The sequence below is a fragment of the Bombina bombina genome, chromosome 9 (genome assembly GCF_027579735.1).
Source record: "Bombina bombina isolate aBomBom1 chromosome 9, aBomBom1.pri, whole genome shotgun sequence".
NCBI classification, from domain to species: domain Eukaryota; kingdom Metazoa; phylum Chordata; class Amphibia; order Anura; family Bombinatoridae; genus Bombina; species Bombina bombina.
This window is the reverse complement of record NC_069507.1, coordinates 17,609,991-17,625,740: the sequence shown is the minus strand read 5'-3', so window position 1 is coordinate 17,625,740 and position 15,750 is coordinate 17,609,991. Positions and strand designations below refer to the sequence as shown.

General features: G+C 42.2%; 1 protein-coding gene across 3 annotated transcripts in view; it reads right to left on the bottom strand.

Moving 5' to 3' along the window:
- Positions 1 to 15,750, bottom strand: part of ASCC1 (activating signal cointegrator 1 complex subunit 1) — a 376,933-nt gene that overhangs the window by 118,943 nt on the left and 242,240 nt on the right. For all 3 annotated transcript variants that reach the window (XM_053691927.1, XM_053691929.1, XM_053691928.1), the window contains exon 9: positions 13,984 to 14,063. In XM_053691927.1, coding sequence (XP_053547902.1) covers positions 13,984 to 14,063 — 80 coding nt within the window. The remainder of the gene's footprint in view (positions 1 to 13,983; positions 14,064 to 15,750) is intronic.

Genomic DNA, 15,750 nt, shown 5'->3' with positions numbered 1-15,750 from the left:
TGTGTTGTTTTATAGGAGGAGCAATCAATTAGGAGAAACTTCAGAGTCTCTTAAAGAAACAGTGCTCAACCCTGACAAAATAAGACAAATAAATTTTATTTTGTTATATATTGCTTTGATATTTGATTTATTTTAGTTGCTTTGACAGTTGCTCAGGTATACTCTGTAACACCTACACTATATTTTCATGCCACACAAAGTGATTTCATAATATATATCTTCATAATATATATCTTTAAATATACTTTTATATATTTATAGAATATTTATCATCCCCATAGCTGTTTAGCGCATACACACACTTCTCTTTTTCTTTGTACCAGTTCTTTCATTATCTGCTTTATGGGAGCAGATTAGTGTGTATTGCAAGGGGCAGATTTGCGCACCATATACCCACCACTTTTCCTATGAAAATGGAAGAAGCAATCCCAAAAATTCTACTAGCCGACGCTGGTAAAACCAGAACCACCAAGACTCGGGAGCCACTGTAACACCTAGAAATAGGCTACTGCCACATAAAGCCAAAGATCCCAAAACTTAGGATCAAAACGCGGTTTCAAAAGAAAAAACAGTTCCTAATATCCGGGCCAGCTTGAACAAAAATGTTAAAATGGACATCCAGCGACAGCAGCTGGATTTGAACCATCACCTTTGAGTTGCAAAGCCACAAAGATAACCATCCGGCTACACTAAACTGCTTTAGCCAGCAAAGACATCCCGGTAGAGAGAACCGTGAATTCTCTCTGAAACACAGATAAGTAGTAAACTCTGCATAAAATCCTCGGACTCGAAAAAGGACGGGAACCCCTCCCCTTTATAGGACCCTTCACCAACAGTGTAATGACACTGCGAAGATTATCGTGACAAGACTCCAAAGGTCACCTAGTCCAGCAAGACGGAATGAAAAGCTAAATTCTGGCTTCTAGGACCTCCAAACTCATATGATCCAGCATCAAGTGCCCATCCAGAAGACCTAAGATGACAGGTGCCTGTCTTCTGGGATAGATGGACCTGCTCTGCCTGGACCATAATAACTAGAAAGAGCTTGTCTCTTAGAGTAAAATAAAGAACAGACTTAACAATTACCCATTACAGGACCCGCCCGTCATCAAGGGTACGAAACGTCTGTCATAAACAAAAACAAATGTCATAATCTTAAGCTCCAGCAGTGCTAGGAAAAACTGAGATAAACAAATAAAGAAAATAAGCTACAAGGCTTAAATATTCTTCTCTATGAAATCGAGGGAATCATCACCCCAAACAGAGACCTAGAAGCTTCCATCGGAAGACACCATTAAGCACGACCAACAAGTCAATATAAGCAGAAACAACCCAAGTGACGAAACTCCAAAAGAGAGTGTCCACAAGAACCCAGAGCTCTTAAAATAAAAATGATCCGAAACGGATTAGAAATGAAATCAGTTAAATGCACAAAAAAATTTCAATGGGTGTGCAAAACGAACAGGTCCTGCCTGAGTATAACACAAACCCCCCATAGAGCTCGGGACTGGGATTTTATAACTACATACATATAGACGATAAAGAAGAGGATCCAACCCTTCCATACGTCTAAACAAGATCGTTATCTGATAGAGACGACTGAGATCCGCCTGACGGATCAGGGCTGGGAACCTCTAACATCACCAAAATCTCTCTCAGAAGTAAACGCAGGCGTGCCAATCTAAGTCTAAACGCCAAATCCTCTTCAGTCGGAGGAATCAAATAAGGAGATTCCGACCCTGGAGGTTCTACCTCTGAAGCCTCAGAGGGAACCGCATACCCCGAAAACTGATCTGGCACAATCGTCATCTTACATGTCGGCCCATGAGTATGAGAGAGCAGATTAACGGTTCGCTTGCCCGTAGGAGGAAGAGGCAAACTCGCTAAAGCCATAGAGATAGCCATGCGAAAACGTGCAGTAACCTCCGGCGGAAAAAAGGCTCCCTCAGATGAAGGAAAAATGGCACTTAGGGGAACTGCATGTGTAGGATAAGATTCTAGGGAACATACCTCACGGGACGAGGAATCCTCAGAGGTAGACGGCTCAGTGGTCTCTAACATCTCAACATTGTTTAAAGAGAACACTCTATTGCGGCATACAGAACATAAATGAGCAGGCTGGTCTTCCCAGTCCTCCTCACAACACATTCACAGGTATCAAAATCTGTATCAGAGAAATCCTCTAGTATATCAAAATCCTCCATAATTCTAATTAAGAGTTTTAGACAAAAAAACAACTGGCACCTTTAACCCCCAATGGCTGGGGTACTCACCACCTCCTATGACCCAGACAGGTAGAGAAATTAATTCTTCTCCGCAGCCACTCGGTCAGGAATCGGAAATGGGAAACAAGACGTGACTACTCCCAGTCACATGGAGCCTCATGCAGGACCGCCCCTGCAAAATAAAAGTGTGCCAGCTTAATAAAACTGTGCAGCTCTATAACCTGTATGTTCTGTATCAGCCTAAGAGCCTAAAAAAGTCTCCGTACACATACACAGCCAAAATAACATAACAAACATGAATAAAAAGCACCCCACTGTTCAATAACCCCCCTCAGGAGATATTAACCCTTGATTCCCTAAAGATAAAGGAGTCCCAATGAGACCCTGTCTTCTATCGTTAACGTGTGTATAAAATGAAACAATCTTACCGGAATCCAATCCGTGCAACAGCAACACAGTTCTTCAAGTTTGACAAATAATAGCAGCGCCTCTGACATGGACTTGAGTGAAGAAAGCAGGCAGTGAAACTCGTCCACGCTGATTGCTTATAGGAGCTGTTAATCTGAGTCTGGATGGATCTCCAGACTCTAACTTTCATCAATGCTCTCACTGAGAGGCTGACAAGACTACTTAACCCCTTAATGACCACAGCACTTTTCCATTTTCTGTCCGTTTGGGACCAAGGCTATTTTTACATTTCTGCGGTGTTTGTGTTTAGCTGTAATTTTCCTCTTACTCATTTACTGTACCCACACATATTATATACCGTTTTTCTCGCCATTAAATGGACTTTCTAAAGATACCATTATTTTCATCATATCTTATCATTTACTATAAAAAAAAATATAAAATATGAGGAAAAAATCGAAAAAAAACACATTTTTTCTAACTTTGACCCCCAAAATCTGTTACATATCTACAACCACCAAAAAACACCCATGCTAAATAGTTTCAAAATTTTATCCTGAGTTTAGAAATACCAAATGTTTACATGTTCTTTGCTTTTTTTGTAACTTATAGGGCCATAAATACAAGTAGCACTTTGCTATTTCCAAACCATTTTTTTTCAAAATTAGTGCTAGTTACATTAGAACACTAATATCTTTCAGGAATCTCTGAATATCCACTGACATGTATATATTTTTTTTTAGTAGACAACCCAAAGTATTGATCTAGGCCCATTTTGGTATATTTCATGCCACCATTTTACCGCCAAATGCGATCAAATACAAAAAATCGTTCACTTTTTTACAAACTTTTGGTTTCTCACTGAAATTATTTGCAAACCGCTTGTGCAATTATGGCATAAATGGTTGTAAATTCTTCTCTGGGATCCCCTTTGTTCAGAAATAGCAGACATATATGGCTTTAGCATTGCTTTTTGGTAATTAGAAGGCCGCTAAATGCCACTGCGCACCACACGTGTATTATGCCCAGCAATTAAGGGGTTAATTAGGGAGCATGTAGGGAGCATTTTGGGGTAATTTTAGCTTTAGTGTAGTGTAGTAGACAACCCCAACTATTGATCTAGGCCCATTTTGGTATATTTCATGCCACCATTTCACCGCCAAATGCAATCAAATAAAAAAAAAACGTAAAATTTTTCACAATTTTAGGTTTCTCACTGAAATCATTTACAAACAGCTTATGCAATTATGGCACAAATGGTTGTAAATGTTTCTCTGGGATCCCCTTTGTTCAGAAATAGCAGACATATATGGCTTTGGCGATGCTTTTTGGTAATTAGAAGGCCGCTAAATGCTGCTGCGCATCACGCGTGTATTATGTCTAGCAGTGAAGGGGTTAATTATGTAGCTTGTAGGGAACTTGCAGGGTTAATTTTAGCTTTAGTGTAGAGCTCAGCCTCCCACCTGAAACATCAGACCCCCTGATGCCTCCCAAATAGCTCTCTTCCCTCCCCCACCCCACAATTGTCCCCGCCATCTTAAGTACTGGCAGAAACTCTGCCAGTACTAAAATAAAAGCTATATTTGGGCTTTTTTGAGTTTTTTTTTAGCATATTTACATATGCTGCTGTGTAGGATCCCCCCTTAGCCCCCAACCTCACAGATCCCCCACCAAACAGCTCTCTAACCCTCCCCCTCTGCCTTAATGGGCGCCATCTTGGGTACTGGCAGCTGTCTGCCAGTACCCAGTTTAGAACAAAAATGTGCTTTTTTTTTTAACAAAAATCCCTTTTTCTGTAGTGTAGCTCCCCCCACACCCAAGAACAACCCCCCACCCCTCCAAGATCCCTTTTACTAAAGTTTATTTGTTTTTTAATGTGTCCCTTTTCCCCCACAGTTACAATCTAATTTTCTGTAGTATAGCGGTTCCCACCCGCTCCCGCCCCGTGCACGCGCCCGCCCGCCACCCTCTGTGCACGCGCTGGCCCCGATCCCGCCCCCCCTACACCTTATACGGCCCATCGATGGCCGCCCACCCGCCTCCCAAGTCAGCTCCCACCCACCAACGTTACCGGCCACCGATGTCCGGTGCAGAGAGGGCCACAGAGTGGCTCTCTCTGCATCGGATGGCCATGCAGGGTTATTGCAGGATGCCTCCATATCGAGGCATCACTGCAATAACCGGAAAGCAGCTGGAAGCGAGCAGGATCGCTTCCAGCTGCTTTCCACACTGAGGACGTGCAGGGTACGTTCTCAGGCATTAACTGCCTTTTTTCTGAGGACGTACCCTGCACGTCCTCAGTCGTTAAGGGGTTAAAGGGACAGTCTAGGCCAAAATAAACTTTCATGATTCAGATAGAGCATGTAATTTTAAACAATTTTCCAATTTACTTTTATCACCAATTTTGCTTTGTTCTCTTGGTATTCTTAGTTGAAAGCTTAATCTAGGAGGTTCATATGCTAATTTCTTAGATCTTGAAGGCCACCTCTTTTCATAATGCATTTGAACAGTTTTTCACCACTAGAGGGTGTTAGTTCACGTATTTCATATAGATAACACTGTGCTCGTGAAGTTATCTGGAAGCAGGCAGTGATTGGCTAAACTACAAGTCTGTCAAAAGAACTAAAATAAAGGTGCAGTTTGCAGAGACTTAGATACAAGATAATCACAGAGGTTAAAAGTGTATTATTATAACTGTGTTGGTTATGCAAAACTCGGGAATGGGTAATAACAGAATTTATGCTTACCTGATAAATTACTTTCTCCAACGGTGTGTCCGGTCCACGGCGTCATCCTTACTTGTGGGATATTCTCTTCCCTAACAGGAAATGGCAAAGAGTCCCAGCAAAGCTGGCCATATAGTCCCTCCTAGGCTCCGCCCACCCCAGTCATTCGACCGACGGACAGGAGGAAATATATATAGGAGAAACCATATGGTACTGTGGTGACTGTAGTTAGAGAAAATAATTCATCAGACCTGATTAAAAAACCAGGGCGGGCCGTGGACCGGACACACCGTTGGAGAAAGTAATTTATCAGGTAAGCATAAATTCTGTTTTCTCCAACATTGGTGTGTCCGGTCCACGGCGTCATCCTTACTTGTGGGAACCAATACCAAAGCTTTAGGACACGGATGAAGGGAGGGAGCAAATCAGGTTACCTAAACGGAAGGCACCACAGCTTGCAAAACCTTTCTCCCAAAAATAGCCTCCGAAGAAGCAAAAGTATCAAATTTGTAAAATTTGGCAAAAGTGTGCAGTGAAGACCAAGTCGCTGCCTTACATATCTGGTCAACAGAAGCCTCGATCTTGAAGGCCCATGTGGAAGCCACAGCCCTAGTGGAGTGAGCTGTGATTCTTTCAGGAGGCTGCCGTCCGGCAGTCTCATAAGCCAATCGGATGATGCTTTTAAGCCAAAAGGAAAGAGAGGTAGAAGTCGCTTTTTGACCTCTCCTTTTACCAGAATAAACAACAAACAAGGAAGATGTTTGTCTGAAATCTTTAGTAGCCTCTAAATAGAATTTTAGAGCACGGACAACGTCCAAATTGTGTAACAAACGTTCCTTCTTTGAAACTGGATTCGGACACAAAGAAGGTACAACTATCTCCTGGTTAATATTTTTGTTAGAAACAACTTTAGGAAGAAAACCAGGCTTAGTACGCAAAACCACCTTATCTGCATGGAACACCAGATAGGGCGGAGAACACTGCAGAGCAGATAACTCTGAAACTCTTCTAGCAGAAGAAATTGCAACTAAAAACAAAACTTTCCAAGATAGTAACTTAATATCTATGGAATGTAAAGGTTCAAACGGAACCCCTTGAAGAACTGAAAGAACTAGATTTAGACTCCAGGGAGGAGTCAAAGGTCTGTAAACAGGCTTGATCCTAACCAGAGCCTGAACAAATGCTTGAACATCTGGCACAGCTGCCAGTCTTTTGTGTAGTAAGACAGATAAAGCAGAGATCTGTCCCTTTAGAGAACTTGCAGATAATCCTTTCTCCAAACCTTTTTGTAGAAAGGAGAGAATCTTAGGAATTTTTATCTTATTCCATGGGAATCCTTTGGATTCACACCAACAGATATATGTTTTCCATATTTTATGGTAAATTTTTCTAGTTACAGGTTTTCTGGCCTGAACCAGAGTATCTATAACAGAATCTGAAAACCCACGCTTCGATAGAATCAAGCGTTCAATCTCCAAGCTGTCAGCTGGAGGGAGACCAGATTTGGATGTTCGAATGGACCCTAAACAAGAAGGTCCTGTCTCAAAGGTAGCTTCCATGGTGGAGCCGATGACATATTCACCAGGTCTGCATACCAAGTCCTGCGTGGCCACGCAGGAGCTATCAAGATCACCGAGGCCCTCTCCTGATTGATCCTGGCTACCAGCCTGGGAATGAGAGGAAACGGTGGAAATACATAAGCTAGGTTGAAGGTCCAAGGTGCTACTAGTGCATCTACTAGAGTCGCCTTGGGATCCCTGGATCTGGACCCGTAGCAAGGAACCTTGAAGTTCTGACGAGACGCCATCAGATCCATGTCTGGAATGCCCCATAATTGAGTTATTTGGGCAAAGATTTCCGGATGGAGTTCCCACTCCCCCGGATGGAATGTCTGACGACTCAGAAAATCCGCCTCCCAATTTTCCACTCCTGGGATGTGGATCGCAGACAAGTGGCAGGAGTGATCCTCCGCCCATTGAATTATTTTGGTCACTTCTTTCATCGCCAGGGAACTCCTTGTTCCCCCCTGATGATTGATATATGCAACGGTCGTCATGTTGTCTGATTGGAACCTTATGAATTTGGCCTTTGCTAGTTGAGGCCAAGCTCTGAGAGCATTGAATATCGCTCTCAGTTCCAGAATGTTTATCGGGAGAAGAGACTCTTCCCGAGACCATAGACCCTGAGCTTTCAGGGATTCCCAGACCGCGCCCCAGCCCACTAGACTGGCGTCGGTCGTGAAAATGACCCACTCTGGTCTGCGGAAGCTCATTCCCTGGGACAGATGGTCCAGGGTCAGCCACCAACGGAGTGAATCTCTGGTCTTTTGATCTACTTGAATCATTGGAGACAAGTCTGTATAATCCCCATTCCACTGTTTGAGCATGCACAGTTGTAATGGTCTTAGATGAATTCGTGCAAAAGGAACTATGTCCATTGTTGCAACCATCAATCCTACTACTTCCATGCACTGCGCTATGGAAGGACGAGGAACAGAATGAAGCACTTGACAAGAGCTTAGAAGTTTTGATTTTCTGACCTCTGTCAGAAAAATCCTAATTTCTAAGGAATCTATTATTGTTCCCAAGAAGGGAACTCTTGTCGACGGAGACAGAGAACTTTTTTCTTTGTTCACCTTCCATCCGTGAGATCTGAGAAAGGCTAGAACGATGTCCGTATGAGCCTTTGCTTTTGACAGGGACGACGCTTGTATTAGAATGTCGTCCAAGTAAGGTACTACTGCAATGCCCCTCGGTCTTAGAACCGCTAGAAGGGACCCTAGCACCTTTGTGAAAATCCTTGGAGCAGTGGCTAATCCGAATGGGAGGGCCACAAACTGGTAATGCTTGTCCAGAAAAGCAAACCTTGGGAACTGATGATGTTCTTTGTGGATAGGAATATGTAGGTACGCATCCTTTAGATCCACGGTAGTCATAAATTGACTTTCCTGGATGGTGGGTAGAATCGTTCGAATGGTTTCCATCTTGAACGATGGTACCCTGAGAAATTTGTTTAGGATCTTCAAATCCAAAATTGGTCTGAACGTTCCCTCTTTTTTGGGAACTACGAACAGATTGGAATAAAATCCCATTCCTTGTTCCTTTATTGGAACTGGGTGTATCACTCCCATCTTTAACAGGTCTTCTACACAATGTAAGAATGCCTGTCTCTTTATTTGGTTTGAGGATAAGTGAGACATGTGGAACCTTCCCCTTGGGGGTAGTTCCTTGAATTCCAGGAGATAACCTTGAGAAACTATTTCTAGCGCCCAAGGATCCTGAACATCTCTTGCCCAAGCCTGAGCAAAGAGAGAGAGTCTGCCCCCCACTAGATCCGGTCCCGGATCGGGGGCTACTCCTTCATGCTGTTTTGTTAGCAGTGGCAGGCTTCTTGGCCTGCTTACCCTTGTTCCAGCCTTGCATTGGTTTCCAGGCTGGTTTGGGTTGTGAGGCATTACCCTCTTGCTTAGAGGATGCAGAATTAGAGGCCGGTCCGTTTCTGCGAAAGGGACGAAAATTAGACTTATTTTTAGCCTTAAAAGACCTATCCTGTGGAAGGGCGTGGCCCTTTCCCCCAGTGATGTCTGAAATAATCTCTTTCAATTCTGGTCCAAATAAAGTTTTACCTTTGAAAGGGATGTTAAGCAATTTTGTCTTGGATGACACATCCGCTGACCAAGACTTTAGCCAAAGCGCTCTGCGCGCCACGATAGCAAACCCTGAATTTTTCGCTGCTAATCTAGCTAATTGCAAAGCGGCATCTAAAATAAAAGAGTTAGCCAATTTAAGTGCGTGAACTCTGTTCATAACCTCCTCATATGGAGTTTCTCTACTGAGCGACTTTTCTAGTTCCTCGAACCAGAACCACGCTGCCGTAGTGACAGGAACAATGCATGAAATTGGTTGTAGAAGGTAGCCTTGCTGTACAAAAATCTTTTTAAGCAAACCTTCCAATTTTTTATCCATAGGATCTTTGAAAGCACAACTATCTTCGATAGGAATAGTAGTGCGTTTGTTTAGAGTAGAAACTGCCCCCTCGACCTTAGGGACTGTCTGCCATAAGTCCTTTCTGGGGTCGACCATAGGAAATAATTTCTTAAATATAGGGGGGGGAACAAAAGGTATGCCAGGCTTTTCCCACTCCTTATTTACTATGTCCGCCACCCGCTTGGGTATAGGAAAAGCGTTGGGGGGCACCGGAACCTCTAGGAACTTGTCCATCTTGCATAATTTCTCTGGAATGACCAAGTTGTCACAATCATCCAGAGTAGATAACACCTCCTTAAGCAGTGCTCGGAGATGTTCTAATTTAAATTTAAATGTCACAACATCAGGTTCAGCTTGATGAGAAATTTTTCCTGAATCTGAGATTTCTCCATCTGACAAAACCTCCCTCATGGCCCCTTCAGATTGGTGTGAGGGTATGACAGAACAATTATCATCAGCGCCCTCTTGCTCTTCAGTGTTTAAAACAGAGCAATCGCGCTTTCTCTGATAAGTAGGCATTTTGGATAAAATATTTGCTATGGAGCTATCCATTACAGCCGTTAATTGTTGCATGGTAATAAGCATTGGCGCACTAGATGTACTAGGGGCCTCCTGCGTGGGCAAAACTGGTGTAGACACAGTAGGAGATGATGTAGTATCATGTTTACTCCCCTCATTTGAGGAATCATCTTGGGCAATTTCATTATCTGTGGCAGTACTGTCCTTACTTTGTTTGGACGCTATGGCACAATTATCACATAAATTTAAATGGGGAGACACATTGGCTTTCATACATCTAGAACATAGCTTATCTGAAGGTACAGACATGTTAAACAGGCTTAAACTTGTCAACAAAGCACAAAAAACGTTTTTAAACAAAACCGTTACTGTCTCTTTAAATTTCAAACAGAAAACACTTTATTACTGAATATGTGAAAAAGTATGAAGGAATTGTTCAAAAATTACCAAAATTTCACCACAGTATCTTAAAGCATTAAAAGTATTGCACACCAAATATCAGAGCTTTAACCCTTAAAATAACGGAAAAGGAGCCGTTTTTAAATTTAACCCCTATACAGTCCCAGCTATAGTCTTTGCTGAGACCCAACCAAGCCCAGAGGGGAATACGATACCAATTGACGCCTTCTAGAAGCTTTTCCAGTGATTTTTAGATCCTCACACATGCATCTGCATGCCCTGCTCTCAAAAAACAACTGTGCAGTAATGGCGCGAAAATGAGGCTCAGTCTATAACTAGAAAGGCCCCCTGACTGGAAAAGGTGTCTAACACAGTGCCTGCCGTTTTATAAACGTTCCCCAAGATTATAAATGCAAATTGTCAGCCTAAATCTGAATAATATGCCCAAATAAAGCAATCGATTTAGCCCATAAAAATGTCTACCAGTTTTTTAGCCCATATTCAGCCCTTTATTCTGTTTGTTTGACTAAGAAAATGGCTTACCGGTCCCCATGAGGGGAAATGACAGCCTTCCAGCATTACACAGTCTTGTTAGAAATATGGCTAGTCATACCTTAAGCAGAAAAGTCTGCTAACTGTTTCCCCCAACTGAAGTTACTTCATCTCAACAGTCCTATGTGGAAACAGCAATCGATTTTAGTTACTGTCTGCTAAAATCATCTTCCTCTCACAAACAGAAATCTTCATCCTTTTCTGTTTCAGAGTAAATAGTACATACCAGCACTATTTTAAAATAACAAACACTTGATAGAAGAATAAAAACTACATTTAAACACCAAAAAAACTCTTAACCATCTCCGTGGAGATGTTGCCTGTGCAACGGCAAAGAGAATGACTGGGGTGGGCGGAGCCTAGGAGGGACTATATGGCCAGCTTTGCTGGGACTCTTTGCCATTTCCTGTTGGGGAAGAGAATATCCCACAAGTAAGGATGACGCCGTGGACCGGACACACCAATGTTGGAGAAAAATGTTTTAAAACAAAACCGTTACTGTCTCTTTAAATTTTAAACAGAAAACACTTTATTACTGAATATGTGAAAAAGTATGAAGGAATTGTTCAAAAATTACCAAAATTTCACCACAGTGTCTTAAAGCATTAATAGTATTGCACACCAAATTTCAGAGCTTTAACCCTTAAAATAACGGAACCGGAGCCGTTTATAAATTTAACCCCTATACAGTCCCAGCTATAGTCTTTGCTGAGACCTAACCAAGCCCAGAGGGGAATACGATACCAATTGACGCTTTCTAGAAGCTTTTCCAGCAATTTTTAGATCCTCACACATGCATCTGCATGCCCTGCTCTCAAAAAACAACTGCGCAGTAATGGCGCGAAAATGAGGCTCAGTCTACAACTAGGAAGGCCCCCTGACTGGAAAAGGTGTCTAACACAGTGCCTGCCATTTAATAAACATTCCCCAAGTTTATAAATGCAAATTGTCAGCATAAATATGAATAAAATGCCCAAATAAAGCAATCGATTTAGCCCATAAAAATGTCTACCAGTTTTTTAGCCCATAATAAGCCCTTTATTCTGTTTGTTTGACTAAGAAAATGGCTTACCGGTCCCCATGAGGGGAAATGACAGCCTTCCAGCATTACATCGTCTTGTTAGAAATATGGCTAGTCATACCTTAAGCAGAAAAGTCTGCTAACTGCTTCCCCCAACTGAAGTTACTTCATCTCAACAGTCCTATGTGGAAACAGCAATCGATTTTAGTTACTGTCTGCTAAAATCATCTTCCTCTCACAAACAGAAATCTTCATCCTTTTCTGTTTCAGAGTAAATAGTACATACCAGCACTATTTTAAAATAACAAACACTTGATAGAAGAATAAAAACTACATTTAAACACCAAAAAACTCTTAACCATCTCCGTGGAGATGTTGCCTATGCAACGGCAAAGATAATGACTGGGGTGGGCGGAGCCTAGGAGGGACTATATGGCCAGCTTTGCTGGGACTCTTTGCCATTTCCTGTTGGGGAAGAGAATATCCCACAAGTAAGGATGACGCCGTGGACCGGACACACCAATGTTGGAGAAAAAGGGATTATCTATCTTTTAAAACAATAAAAATTCTGGTGTAGACTGTCCCTTTAAAATTCCAGTTCCACCCCGAAGGGCGGATACCCCTCATAAGGAACTACTCCGGAAAAAAACTTCTGACACTTCTCTGCCAACCTTTGTGAAGAAAGGCAAAGAATGACTGGGGGATGAGGGAAGTGGGGGAGGTATTTAAGCCTTTGGATGGGGTGTCTTTGCCTCCTCCTGGTGGACAGGTTCTGTAATCCCACAAGTAATTAATGCAGTTGTGGAGTCTCCCTGTATTAAGAAGGAAATAATCCAAGGATGCTCATACATTTCCCTAAAGCAGGTATCCTAAGAGCTGCTGCGTTGTCTATGGGTACAGTCTAGGAACAGTCTCTCTGGGTCACTAGAACATTAAAGGTAATTGCCTGCCTGTTTTTTTTATACGCCACTAACTGGATGACATTTTCTACTCACCTCTAAAGTCTCAGAAAACACAGTCCCCAAATAGTAAGAGGATCCTTAACTTAAAAAGTGAAGCTGACATTCCCTGTGGGCGGTAAACTTGTGATTATACAAATGACTAACTGAACAGACATGTAGTGTGTGGCTCTAAAATGGCCTCTAGTGCAGACATTTGGGTCAGAGTCTTTTTGTAAGACACAAAGTGTATGTAACGTGACTATCCTGATAATGAGAGAGGGCAGCGGTAGCACAAGCAGACACATTCTAAGATGGCACCTGATTCTCCAGTGTAATGGCATTTGCTTTTATCCTATTTTAAAGGGTTTAAAACCTACATTTAAGTTGCTTAAAAAGCCTTTGTAGAAATTGAAAGTCTTTAGACCATAATAACCAGGCTCATCCTAAACATGTAAATATAATGATAAAACAGAATAATGCGTCCCGCACACCTCCATACCCACTACACACACAAAACATATAACTTAGTGTGTGCGTCTCCCTATGATTAGGCCAGTGGTGCAGCCCCCGCTGTGCAATAAATTAGTAGTTAGTGCTGGTTTTGCGATGAATAAAAAAGCAATGGTAAATACATAAAAAGAGTCATTTGTGAGCTGCAGTTCTCTGTTAAAATAATCCATGGGATTAAAGCCGATTGTTTTTGTACATTCCTCATTGCCTAGGTCTGATTTAGCAGAAACACTTTGTTTAATTTAAATACAAAAGCTTATTTGATTACAGTAATGCAACAGATAAAATGTCATATGTGGGCCCGCTGTTTAAACCCTTTATACCACATCCAGCTCTGAACTTCAATTCCCTTGTTAAATATCATTTTTATATCTAATGCTCTGGATAAACCCACTGTCATGCGGAGAAAACGCTGCCTTGGTAAGAACAGGGACATGAGGGCTAAATTCTATAGGGACAAAATGATCCTTTTATATAATCAGAATGAGATTTCTGATAGTATTATGATGGTGCAGATTCCAAGTCAGCTGTGTGTGTTATAAATGCTTCTGATGCAAAACAGATGTACAGCAAAACAATCCCACTCAATATATTAAACATTATGTATACTGTCATGGCAGATAGTATAGCGAGTCAAATGCTACACATTCACTTATTGATGCAACTCTAGCGCTAATACACATGACCTGTACTGACCTTTAGCACATTCCTGGCATCGAATGACTCTCGGTCACGAAAACCAACCTTTGCGGAGGATGCGCTGCTTCTCTCTTCAGCTGCATGAGGAGGGATAAAAGGCAAAGTAACTAAACAAATACGAGGGACAGCTGTTGTGTACATCTTTATTTGTACAGTCTTGAACATGTGCACAACAATCATCACAAATATAACATAAGTATGAGTGCATTTATGTAGACACAGAAAAGACAAAATGAAATTAGGTGTGGGGAAGCCCTAGATAACAGATAGATGACATTTCAAAGGCTCCAGTTGTACTTGAGTGTCACAATAACTGCCTGAGCTCTTACAGTGAAATTATTGTTAGCGCATGGTCTAGCAATGAGTTGCAGCCCTGTTTGGCAGTAAAGAGGTTACATTGCAGTGCATATCAGATGAATATCCTGTGTATTGTTAGCGCTTGGTCTAGCAATGAGTTGCAGCCCTGTTTGGCAGTGAAGAGGTTACATTGCAGTGCATATCAGATGAATATCCTGTGTATTGTTAGCGCTTGGTCTAGCAATGAGTTGCAGCCCTGTTTGGCAGTGAAGAGGTTACATTGCAGTGCATATCAGATGAATATCCTGTGTATTGTTGTGCTTGGTTTAGCAATGAGTTGCAGCCCTGTTTGGCAGTGAAGAGGTTACATTGCAGTGCATATCAGATGAATATCCTGTGTATTGTTAGCGCTTGGTCTAGCAATAAGTTGCAGCCCTGTTTGGCAGTGAAGAGGTTACATTGCAGTGCATATCAGATGAATATCCTGTGTATTGTTAGCGCTTGGTCTAGCAATGAGTTGCAGCCCTGTTTGGCAGTGAAGAGGTTACATTGCATTGCATATCAGATGAATATCCTGTGTATTGTTAGCGCTTGGTCTAGCAATGAGTTGCAGCCCTGTTTGGCAGTGAAGAGGTTACATTGCAGTGCATATCAGATGAATATCCTGTGTATTGTTAGCGCTTGGTCTAGCAATGAGTTGCAGCCCTGTTTGGCAGTGAAGAGGTTACATTGCAGTGCATATCAGATGAATATCCTGTGTATTGTTAGCGCATGGTCTAGCAATGAGTTGCAGCCCTGTTTGGCAGTGAAGAGGTTACATTGCAGTGCATATCAGATGAATATCCTGTGTATTGTTAGCGCTTGGTCTAGCAATAAGTTGCAGCCCTGTTTGGCAGTGAAGAGGTTACATTGCAGTGCATATCAGATGAATATCCTGTGTATTGTTAGCGCATGGTTTAGCAATGAGTTGCAGCCCTGTTTGGCAGCGAAGAGGTTACATTGCAGTGCATATCAGATGAATATCCTGTGTATTGTTGCGCTTGGTTTAGCAATGAGTTGCAGCCCTGTTTGGCAGTGAAGAGGTTACATTGCAGTGCATATCAGATGAATATCCTGTGTATTGTTGCGCTTGGTTTAGCAATGAGTTGCAGCCCTGTTTGGCAGTGAAGAGGTTACATTGCAGTGCATATCAGATGAATATCCTGTGTATTGTTAGCGCTTGGTCTAGCAATGAGTTGCAGCCCTGTTTGGCAGTGAAGAGGTTACATTGCAGTGCATATCAGATGAATATCCTGTGTATTGTTAGCGCTTGGTCTAGCAATGAGTTGCAGCCCTGTTTGGCAGTGAAGAGGTTACATTGCAGTGCATATCAGATGAATATCCTGTGTATTGTTGCGCTTGGTTTAGCAATGAGTTGCAGCCCTGTTTGGCAGTGAAGAGGTTACATTGCAGTGCATATCAGATGAA